Raw genomic sequence first — 12,500 nt, 5'->3', positions numbered from 1 at the left:
ATTCTACATTCTTCAATTTTGTACAAATGATTGTTACGTCACAATCAACGCTCTGCTGTGTCGTAATGTGTGTATTTCAGAGAGTGTGTGTGTGTGTGTGTGTGTGTGCGCGTGTGTGTGCGTGTGTGTGCGCGTGTGTGTGTGTGTGTGTGTGTGTGTGTGTGTGTGTGTGTGCACGTCCATGCGACAACATGTAAAAAGATTCTTGTAAAGGTGATCAGCACAGGTGAATTAAACATACAGCTGGAAGAAACAAGAACAAAAAACAGGTGTTGCCTTACAATTGTCACTAAAAGTGAAATAGTGTCGTCATTTTGATTATTCACATGCTTTATCTAATTGTATCACATGTATATTTAATATCTATATCACTTTAAATATATATTTTGTATGTATGTATGTATAGACCGTGTGTCTATATTGTATTATATATGTATATCATATTAATGTAATATGTATGCATGTGTATATACTAAATATATATATACATATATATATATATATATATATATATATATATATATATATATATATATATATATATATATATATATATATATATATATATATATATATTAAACCCAAATTCCTTATGTGTGTATATATATATGAATATAATGTTACTTTACATGCAGTCTGCTTTTTTAACCCAATGTGGCCCCGAGGTCAACAAGTTTGGACATCATGCTCTACATTATATATGTATTTTCTATTAGATAGCCACATAGTTCAATGTCTACAGCAGGGGGGTCCAAACTTGTTGACCTGGGGGCCGCATTGGGCAAAACCAATTTGACTGGGGGCCGAAAGCCGACTGTATGTAAAGTTACTATATACAGTGGGGCAAAAAAGTATTTAGTCAGCCACCCATTGATTGTCAATGGGTGGCTGACTAAATACTTTTTTGCCCCACTGTATATGTATATAATGTGTGTTTATATGTGTATGTATATATGTACAGTAGTTTGCTCCTCCTTGCTTGGCACTCAGCATCAAGGGTTGGGATTGGGGGTTAAATCATCATAAATGATTCCCGAGCGCGGCCACCGCTGCTTCTCACTGCTCCCCTCACCTCCCAGGGGATGGGTCAAATGCAGAGGACCATTTTCACCACACCTAGTGTGTGTGTGACTATCAGTGGTACTTTATATATTAATATGATGAAATTATAATGAATATAATGGATGTATATTTAATAGTGTATTAAAAGTATGTAAAAGTTTGACTCCTACCTTGTTTACTTCCGTGACGACCTTCTTAAAGTTTTGTAATCTATCAGAAATATAATAATATCCACAAAGTTCAGTGAGCAAATTATGTATGACCATTTATGTTGGTTCCTTTTTTTCCACCATGACTAGGGAAGGTTGTTTGGATTGTGTCATATAAGTGAATGTTGTGATATTATTTCAAAGGTCATTGATCTGATTTACTCACTTTGTCCACAAGATGGCAGCAAATATGCAGCATTCAGAGACCGCCTGGTGTTTAAGATGAATTTGAAAGCACTCTGCCATGTTTTGTTGAACACATGGAGCCTTGCTGGCCAAATTGAAGACGCGGGCCGTAGTTTGGACACCACTGGGCGAGCGTTGAACGTCCGTTAGTACCAGGATGTCCAAACAAGAAATAATTGCGGTATCTGCAGACAACAGTTCCATTTTTGATACAGAGTGGCATTATGGTCCTTTTATCCTCATCTCAGGATGTTTGCAGGTGTCTTGATTGAAGCCATCAGAATAGATCTGGTAGTTTTCTGGAAGTTTATTTAACATGTGCAGTGTTTTCACCTTTTTGGGGCGCATCGTGCACGTTATCCTCCCTGCTCGTTCACATGCAACCCCTTTTCTTTTCTAGCTGCTGTGTGTGAGAACTCTGTGAGTGATGTGTGCGTATGTCTTCTTCAGGGTGTTCACGAGGACCCAGTCCTCTCACCATGGGACCCCAAGACACCCTTCCAGTCGCCGCTGCCTTCACAGAAACCATCAACGCCTACTTCAAGGGCGCCGACCCCAGCAAGTAAGTAGGTCCACATTCCATCCTGGGAGAGCAGGAGATGGAGAGATGGATACTTTGTTGGTCCCTAGGGGAAGTCAAGAAGATGACACTTATAGATACTTTGTTGGTCCCCAGGGGAAGTCAAGAAGATGACACTTATAGATACTTTGTTGGTCCCCAGGGGAAGTCAAGAAGATGACACTTATGGATACTTTGTTGGTCCCTCTGGGAAGTCAAGAAGATGACACTTATAGATACTTTGTTGGTCCCTAGGGGAAGTCAAGAAGATGACTCTTATAGATACTTTGTTGGTCACTAGGGGAAGTCAAGAAGATGACACTTATAGATACTTTGTTGGTCCCTAGGGGAAGTCAAGAAGATGACACTTATTGATACTTTGTGGGTCACTAGGGGAAGCCAAGAAGATGACACTTATTGATACTTTGTTGGTCCCCAGGGAAAGTCAAGAAGATGACACTTATAGATACTTTGTTGGTCCCTAGGGGAAGTCAAGAAGATGACACTTATAGATACTTTGTTGGTCCCCAGGGGAAGTCAAGATGATGACACTTATAGATACTTTGTTGGTCCCCAGGGAAAGTCAAGAAGATGACACTTATAGATACTTTGTTGGTCCCTAGGGAAGGTCAAGAAGATGACACTTACAGATACTTTGTTGGTCCCCAGGGGAAGTCAAGAAGATGACACTTATAGATACTTTGTTGGTCACTAGGGGAATTCAAGAAGATGACACTTATAGATACTTTGTTGGTCCCTAGGGGAAGTCAAGAAGATGACACTTATAGATACTTTGTTGGTCCCCAGGGAAAGTCAAGAAGATGACACTTATAGATACTTTGTTGGTCACTAGGGGAAGTCAAGAAGATGACACTTATAGATACTTTGTTGGTCCCAAGGGGAAGTCAAGAAGATGACACTTATAGATACTTTGTTGGTCACTAGGGGAAGTCAAGAAGATGACACTTATATATACTTTGTTGGTCCCTAGGGGAAGTCAAGAAGATGACACTTATAGATACTTTGTTGGTCCCAAGGGGAAGTCAAGAAGATGACACTTATAGATACTTTGTTGGTCCCAAGGGGAAGTCAAGACAATGACACTTATAGATACTTTGTTGGTCACTAGGGGAAGTCAAGAAGATGACACTTATAGATACTTTGTTGGTCCCCAGGGGAAGTCAAGAAGATGACACTTATAGATACTTTGTTGGTCCCTAGGGGAAGTCAAGAAGATGACACTTATAGATACTTTGTTGGTCCCTAGGGGAAGTCAAGAAGATGACACTTATAGATACTTTGTTGGTCCCTAGGGGAAGTCAAGAAGATGACACTTATAGATACTTTGTTGGTCCCAAGGGGAAGTCAAGAAGATGACACTTATAGATACTTTGTTGGTCCCTAGGGAAGGTCAAGAAGATGACACTTATAGATACTTTGTTGGTCCCCAGGGAAAGTCAAGAAGATGACACTTATAGATACTTTGTTGGTCCCTAGGGGAAGTCAAGAAGATGACACTTATAGATACTTTGTTGGTCCCCAGGGAAAGTCAAGAAGATGACACTTATAGATACTTTGTTGGTCCCTAGGGGAAGTCAAGAAGATGACACTTATAGATACTTTGTTGGTCCCCAGGGGAAGTCAAGAAGATGACACTTATAGATACTTTGTTGGTCCCCAGGGGAAGTCAAGAAGATGACACTAATATATACTTTGTTGGTCCCTAGGGGAAGTCAAGAAGATGACACTTATAGATACTTTGTTGGTCCCTAGGGGAAGTCAAGAAGATGACACTTATAGATACTTTGTTGGTCCCTAGGGGAAGTCAAGAAGATGACACTTATAGATACTTTGTTGGTCCCCAGGGGAAGTCAAGAAGATGACACTTATAGATACTTTGTTGGTCCCCAGGGGAAGTCAAGAAGATGACACTTATTGATACTTTGTGGGTCCCTAGGGGAAGTCAAGAAGATGACACTTATAGATACTTTGTTGGTCCCTAGGGGAAGTCAAGAAGATGACACTTATAGATACTTTGTTGGTCCCCAGGGGAAGTCAAGAAGATGACACTTATTGATACTTTGTGGGTCCCTAGGGGAAGTCAAGAAGATGACACTTATAGATACTTTGTTGGTCCCTAGGGGAAGTCAAGAAGATGACACTTATAGATACTTTGTTGGTCCCTAGGGGAAGTCAAGAAGATGACACTTATAGATACTTTGTTGGTCCCTAGGGGAAGTCAAGAAGATGACACTTATAGATACTTTGTTGGTCCCCAGGGGAAGTCAAGAAGATGACACTTATTGATACTTTGTGGGTCACTAGGGGAAGTCAAAAGATGACAATTAGACAAACGTTGTACAAAAAAAGTGAAATAAAAGAGCAGATAAATGAAATGTGACAAGAAAAAGTTGCAATGTTGACTCCGATAACACAAATCTGCCCTTCAGGCTGTTTTTTTTTTTTTAAATCTGTCATTGCTCAAAAGATAATATTGAATCAAAATCAGTGGTGTTACATATTATTGAGCTAGTTCATGTTACAATTACTTCACATCAAATACCGGTACTACATTTAGACATATTTTTGGTGGGAAATATTGCTCATTTTGCCGAAACAAAAAAATAGTTTATTCGACAAAAAGAGGCATACAAATGAACAAAAATAAAACTTAGACTTGACAGGTAGATCTGAAGTTGATCTAGAGATTTTCAGTTTGAAAGATTAAAAAACAAACAAACAAAGAAAAACACTTTCATTTGGATCCCAAATAAATTAAACATGGAGAGGAGCCAGATGAGGTCAGGCATCTGGTCAGGATGCCACCCGAACGCCTCCCTAGGGAGGTGTTTAGGGCATTTCCGACCGGTAGGAGGCCACGGGGAAGACCCAGGACACGTTGGGAAGACTATGTCTCCCGGCTGGCCTGGGAACGCCTCGGGATCCCCCGGTAGGAGCTGGACCAAGTGGCTGGGGAGAGGGAAGTCTGAGCTTCCCTGCTTAGGCTGCTGCCCCCGCGTCTCGACCTCGGATAAGCGGAAGAAGATTGATGGATGGATGGATAATTTTAGTGGATTTAAAAACAATTTTTTTTTTTACATGTGTTGTTGTTTTATTGACCTATTTAATGCTCCAATTACTTCACATCAAATATTTCACTCAGAAATATTTTTGGAGGAAATATTGCATATTTTGCCAAAACAAAAAATAGTTTTTTCGACAAAAAGGTATTAAAAAAATTATAAAACTTATAATTGAAGTTGATCTAGAGATTTTAAGGTTGAAATTAAAAAAAAAATTAAGACTTATTTTTAACACTTTTGGATGCCAAATAATTTTTGTGGATTTTTAAAAAATTATTATTATTATCTATTTATATTTTTTTACATGTTTTGTTGTCTTATTGACCTATTTAATGCTCCAATTATTTCACATCAAATATTTCACTCAGAAATATTTTTGGAGGAAATATTGCATATTTTGCCAAAACAAAAAATTGTTTATTTGACAAGAAGGTATTAAAAAAAAAAAAAAAACATTAAAAAATAAAGCTTATAATTGACATGTATATCTGAAATTGATCTACAGATTTTAAGGTTAAAATTTTAAAAAATAATGACTTATTTTTAACACTTTTATTTGGATCCCGAATCATTTTTGTGGATTTTTTTGTTTACAGGTCTTGTCAGCCACTCAGGCAAATCCTATTGTTTATTAAATGTATTTATGTAGATGAGCTACATCTGCTGTACATATTTACTTTACCAAAGAGAAGTGTTGGATACTTATTTGTATTTGACGTATTACATGATTTATTTCATGTTTGGACCACAGCAGGAGGAAGTAGGAAAAAGGCAAAAAAAAGAAGATAGAGAGACGACGTCAACAAAAAGAAAAACTCAGCAGGATTTTTTTTTAACTGTCATTGCTCAAAATATAATAACGAATCAAAATCAGTCGTGTTACAGATTATTGACCTACTTATTGCTCCAAATACTTCACATCCAATATTCCAGATTTAGTGTGTTTCCCATAAAAAAGTGTTTTTTTATTTTGTATTTGTTTGTGTCAAAATAAAACAACAACAAAAAAACCAAGCTCTACATTGACAGACAGACTTGAAGTTGTTCTAGAGGTTTAAGCATTAAAAAAAAAGTAAAATATGACCTATTTTAAACACTTTTATGACTGCAAAACCATCCACACGCTTTGATCTTTCAGTGTGGAACAACACCCTGCTAGAAATGTTCTAGAACATGAGAACTTCTAAGAATGTTGGTCTCCTGCTGATGCAGGTGTGTGGTGAAGATCACCGGGGAGATGGTGCTCTCCTTCCCTGCAGGCATCACCAGGCACTTTGCCAACCACCCCACTCAGCCCGTCCTCATCTTCAGCATCAGCAACTACACCCGACTCCAGCAGGTCCTCCCCAATCCACAGCTGCTGTGCTGGTAGGTGGGGAACCCAAACATCTGAAATAAACCCCAGTCCATCCGTCAAGAGAGAGTATGAAATCTTCTCCCCCTTGTAGTGATTGGCCCACAGAGGGTGGAGACACCAAGGAGTTCTGGGTCAACATGCCCAACCTGATGGGCCATCTGAAGAAAGTAGCTGAGCAGAAGCCGCAGGCAACATATTACAATGTAGATATGATCAAATATCAGGTATCTATCATCCATCATGTCCTTCACGCCATTTTCACATCATTCAATTACAACTATTTCCACAAAATGTGTTCCAAAGAGCAACTTATTCAATCTTGTTGAGGGAAAATTAAGAGTGGTGTGCCAGCTCGCAGAGCACACCTTTATATAAGCCACACCCACTCAATTTTTTGAAAATAAAATATTGTTTCCATATATTAGCCGCAGATATATACGTTTAGAAAATTGGTTATTTACACAGAAATACTCTGTAAATGTTTATTTACATAATTTAATTGTTTCCAAAAGAAGCAATGTAGTATCTGTTAGTCTACAAAATAACATGTTTCCCCCCCCATTTGGTGGAAGATTACCGTATTTTCCAGACTACAGAGTGCACCGTTATATAAGCCACACCCACTCAATTTTTTTGGGAAAAAATATTGTTTCCATATACTAGCCACAGATATAAACATTGTGAAATGAGTTATTTACACAGAAATATTCTGTAAATGTTTATTTACAAACCTTAATTGTTTCCAAATGAAGCAATGTAGTATCTGTTAGTCTACAAAATAACATGTTTCCCCCCCCATTTGGTGGAAGATTACCGTATTTTCCAGACTACAGAGCGCACTGTTATACAAGCCACACCCACTTAATTTTTTGAAAATAAAATATTGTTTCCATATATTAGCCACAGATATATACGTTGTGAAATGAGTTATTTACACAAAAATACTCTGTAAATGTTTATTTACATACCTTAATTGTTTCCAAATAAAGCAATGTAGTATCTGTTAGTCTACAAAATAACATGTTTTCCCCCCATTTGGTGGAAGATTACCGTATTTTTCCAGACTACAGAGCGCACCGTTATATAAGCCACACCCACTTAATTTTTGTGAAAAAAAATATTTTTGCCATATATTAGCCACAGATATATACGTTGTGAAATGAGTTATTTACTGTGGCACTTTGAGGTTGTTTGCTCAACGTAAAGTGCTTTTTACAAATAAAATCTATTATTATTATTATTATTTACAAATAAGGACTCTGTAAATGTTTATTTATATACCTTAATTGTTTCCAAATGAAGCAATGTAGTATCTGTTAGTCTACAAAATAACATGTCCTGTCCCCCCCCCCCCATCTGGTGGAAGATTACCGTATTTTCCAGACTACAGAGCGCACCGGTATATAAGCCACACCCACTACATTTTTTTGAAAATAAAATATTGTTTCCATATATTAGTCGCAGATATATACGTTGTGAAATTAGTTATTTAGACAGAAATACTCTGTAAATGTTTATTTACATACCTTAATTGTTTCCAAATAAAGCAATGTAGTATCTGTTAGTCTACAAAATAACATGTTTTACCCCCCTTTTGGTGGAAAATTACCGTATTTTCCAGACTACAGAGCGCACCGTTATATAAGCCACACCCACTAAATTTTTAAAAAATAAAATATCGTTTCCATATATTAACCGTTGTGAAATGACTTATTTACACAGAAAGATTCTGTAAATGTAAATGCTAACAGTACTATGTTAACATGCTAACAATAACATGCCTACAGTTAGTGAAATACCAAAATGTATGCCACTGAGCTGCATACCTGCTAAATTACCTAAAGATAATCTAACAAGCTAAATTTAGCACTTTAAAATATTTTACTGTGAGATGTGTACCTGCTAGCCTGCTGACGTTAACATGCATCAAGTTGTATACCTACAAAAATTTGCTAAAAAAACATTTTTAACATTAGTATGCTAGCAGGTATCATTTGGCAGGTAACAAAATATTTGACACTGAGGTGTGTACCTACAAAATTAGCAAAAAAGCTAGAACGCTAATACTAGAATGCTAACAATTGTGCCGCGGGCCATTAAGAAATTAGTTGCGGGCTGCAAATGGTCCTAGGGCCGCACTTTGGACACCCCTGCTGTAGACGTTCAACTCACAGCATCTGCAGTGAGCGAACTCGTCCAAAAGATGGCGCTATAGCAGAACAATTACACCATTTCAGTGTCTCTGTCGGGGTTTTAACTTTTTGTTGAATGCAAAACATTATGACCGTTAGCGAAGAAAAATCCATCAATTAGCCGCACTGTTTTTATAAACCGCAGGGTTCAAAGCGTAGGAAAAAAAGTTGCCGCTTATAGTCTGGTAAATATTGATGCTCGTACTTTTTTCCCCTTGAAATAAATTGTTCATTTATTTTTCATGATGAAAAATATCAAAATGGCCCCACACTTTGTACAATAAAGATTCTTAAACCGATCCAATGTGGAAGAAATATGTGTCACGGTGATGGAGTGACCCCAGGTTGCAGAGATAGACGGCGACGTGCGAGTCAAAGAACAAAGGGCAGAAAGAAAGCGCTAACGCTCGACTCGCGTGACTCCAGCGCTGGCAAGGAGCATCAGGTGAACCTCAATGGACTTGATTACAAATAGACAGGAGGAAACTCAACAGAAAGTGAAGGTGCAACAAAGCAAAGTACCAAAATAAGAGCACCAGGACAGGAAACGATGCAAAACTCGGGACAATAACTGAAGACAACGTTATATTTATATTTTAGGTGACACAATAAGTGTAATAAGTATATATGGTTTTATATGACTCCATCTAATCCTTGGTCCGCTGCGTCTCAGGTGTCGGCGGACGGCATCCAATCCACTCCTCTCAATCTGGCGGTGAGTTGGCGTGGCGACGCCGACTGCACAGACCTGCGAATAGACTACAAATACAACGCCCAGGCCATGGCGCACCCCGTGCCGCTGCACAACGTCCACTTCCTGGTTCCGGTGGACGGGGGCGTGGCTACACTCCAGGCCATGGTCCCACCTGCCACCTGGTGAGAACCCTCACATTCTCTAATGTTTGTCATGAGGAACAAAGAGGAAATATGTCTGAAATAATCAACAGAAAAATGCTAGTTTTGGTGTCCAATTAAGAGGAATGGTCAAAATTACATTTAATAATATTATATTTATTTTAATGCATTATGTTATTCTATTGTAAATTCTGAGAAAGTTGTGTGAGCTTAGAGGTTGAGAGAATTTAGAGCATTGTATAACTATGAATACCTTCATTCATTTGAGTGGGGATTTCCTGGAAATTTGGGGATTTCGGGAAAAACTGGAATTTTTAAAAATATAGGTAATACCACAATTGTCCCAGATGATATGAATGGGTTGATGTTGGAATTTTTCAAAATGGTTGAAAAATGTTGACGTAGTAACAGTTTGAATTTAAATGGGTATTTCAGAATTGCGGGAATTTCGGGAAAACCGGGAATTTGTGCAAAAAGCAAAATGGTAGTTTTGTTGTCCCAACCAAGGAATGTTTTGACGGTGGAATGGTCAAAAACGGTTGGAAAATGTGGACTGTGAAAACTTTCCAGGAAGAGATGGAAAATAAGGCTTTGGAAAATTGGGAATTCCTGGAATTTTTCTGGACTTGAAAAATGGTAGTTTGATTGTCCAAGGTGAGTGGATGTTGCAACTGTTCTAATCAGGGGAAAAATGTGGTTTGTATACTGCCCATTCGTCTGTACTTGGGAGAAAATTACTGGAAATTCTGGGAAAACTGGTAATTTGGGGAAATGGACAACATGGTTTTTTTTTCGATATATGGGAAGAGTAGTGTGGGTTGATGGTTGGAGGGTAAAATATGGCGCACAATTTAGAGAATTTATGGCATTGTATAACTATGAATACCTTCATTCATTTGAGTGGGGATTTCCTGGAAATTTGGGGATTTTGGGAAAAACTGGAATTTTTAAAAATATAGGTAATACCACAATTGTCCCAGATGATATGAATGGGTTGGTGTTGGAATTTTTCAAAATGGTTGAAAAATGTTGACGTAGTAACAGTTTGAATTTAAATGGGTATTTCGGAATTCCTGGAATTTCGGGAAAACCGGGAATTTGTACGAAAAGATAAATAGTAGTTGTCCCAACTAAGGAATGTTTTGAAGGTGGAGTGGTCAAAAACGGTTGGAAAATGTGGACTGTGAAAACTTTCCAGGAAGAGGTGGAAAATAAGGCTTTGGAAAATTGGGAATTCCTGGAATTTTTCTGGACTTGAAAAATGGTAGTTTGATTGTCCAAGGTGAGTGGATGTTGCAACTGTTCTAATCAGGGGAGAAATGTGGTTTGTATACTGCCCATTCGTCTGTACTTGGGAGAAAATTACTGGAAATTCTGGGAAAACTGGTAATTTGGGGAAATGGACAACATGGTTTTTTTTCGATATATGGGAAGAGTAGTGTGGGTTGATGGTTGGAGGGTAAAATATGGCGCACAATTTAGAGAATTTATGGCATTGTATAACTATGAATACCTTCATTCATTTGAGTGGGGATTTCCTGGAAATTTGGGGATATGGGAAAAACTGGAATTTTTAAAAATATAGGTAATACCACAATTGTCCCAGATGATATGAATGGGTTGGTGTTGGAATTTTTCAAAATGGTTGAAAAATGTTGACGTAGTAACAGTTTGAATTTAAATGGGTATTTCGGGAAAACCGGGAATTTGTACGAAAAGATAAATAGTAGTTGTCCCAACTAAGGAATGTTTTGAAGGTGGAATGGTCAAAAACGGTTGGAAAATGTGGACTGTGAAAACTTTCCAGGAAGAGGTGGAAAATAAGGCTTTGGAAAATTGGGAATTCCTGGAATTTTTCTGGACTTGAAAAAGGAAAAGGACGATCAAAATAAATCAACTCATCTGTATGAAGTAAAAAGACATTTGACTCATTTATAATGATTTTGAAGTCAATGACAAGTTATGTCATGTTTACAACTCAACAAAAACAAAACTTAAAAAAATTAATTATTGATTAAAGTAAGACATAAAAATGTCAATATTGGGAGCTTTGATGGTGGAGTGCGCCCCCTACTGTGTGGTCATGTCTTATTGTCATATTATCTAAATATGTCCAACTCATCTTTAAAAACACGTTTTTTTCCTACAAAATCATACAAAAAGTGATGTGCAAAAACCTCAAAGATTTTAACAAGCTATTTTCAAACAATAATCAATAATTAGTTGAGTGTAATGTGAGGCGGTGACGTGATGGTAGCTGAATAGTTCAATCATGATAAGTTCAATGATATTAAATACCAATCTAGGGCTTAAAGTGTCATGAGAAACAGTGATTTATGCAGCATTTACTTGCACCTGCGGTAGGGAAGGGATGGGTGGATCTCACATGACCCTTTTTGCAATGCGGTCTGCTGGAAATGATGGAAAGCGCCACTCAACACTGACGTGGAACTGCCACAAAACACATTTTGAACATTCAACACTCTAAAGCAGTGTAGTGCGACCTGCCCAATGTTGTCACGTTTCGTGTGTCAGGTAAGCCACCACAAACGGGGCCACGTGAACGCTGTGTTTCGTCCACAGGGATGCAGAGCAGCAGACCATAGAGTGGAAGATCCCCAGCCTTTCTAATAGGTCGGAAAATGGAGGCAAGTTTCACTTTCACTTTCAGTTTGTTCGGAGCATGCATCACGGTTTGACGTGCGTGTGGTACAGGAGTGGGGGCTCTCCTGGGCCGCTTCCAGATGACGGAGGGTGGGAGTGCGGGCTCCCAGCTCGGGGTGGACTTCAGCAGCGAGGGCAGCACCTTGTCTGGCTGCCAGGTGCAGCTGCTGGGGAGTGGTTACCGGCTGTCCCTGATCAAGAAGAGGTTCTCTGCAGGTCAGTCAAAGATCCTTTATTCACCTCACCGGGCATGTTCTTACCTGGGCACAATGCTCTTTGGTCCGCAGGGAAATATTTGGCAGACAATTAGACTGTGACTGCTGCTGCGTTTAT

General features: G+C 38.5%; 1 protein-coding gene across 3 annotated transcripts in view; it reads left to right on the top strand.

The window, feature by feature from the left end:
* Positions 1-12,500, top strand: part of sgip1b (SH3GL interacting endocytic adaptor 1b) — a 67,356-nt gene that overhangs the window by 54,631 nt on the left and 225 nt on the right. For all 3 annotated transcript variants that reach the window (XM_062047102.1, XM_062047100.1, XM_062047099.1), the window contains 7 exons: positions 1,908-2,019; positions 6,312-6,467; positions 6,548-6,680; positions 9,322-9,524; positions 12,087-12,151; positions 12,219-12,383; positions 12,455-12,500. The exon at positions 12,455-12,500 is cut by the window's right edge and continues 225 nt beyond it. In XM_062047102.1, coding sequence (XP_061903086.1) covers positions 1,908-2,019; positions 6,312-6,467; positions 6,548-6,680; positions 9,322-9,524; positions 12,087-12,151; positions 12,219-12,383; positions 12,455-12,477 — 857 coding nt within the window. In that variant the 3' untranslated portion in view covers positions 12,478-12,500. The remainder of the gene's footprint in view (positions 1-1,907; positions 2,020-6,311; positions 6,468-6,547; positions 6,681-9,321; positions 9,525-12,086; positions 12,152-12,218; positions 12,384-12,454) is intronic.

The sequence above is a fragment of the Entelurus aequoreus genome, linkage group LG05 (genome assembly GCF_033978785.1).
Source record: "Entelurus aequoreus isolate RoL-2023_Sb linkage group LG05, RoL_Eaeq_v1.1, whole genome shotgun sequence".
NCBI classification, from domain to species: Eukaryota; Metazoa; Chordata; class Actinopteri; order Syngnathiformes; family Syngnathidae; genus Entelurus; species Entelurus aequoreus.
Note: the sequence above shows the minus strand (reverse complement) of the source record. Positions and strands in the feature narration are given on the sequence as shown.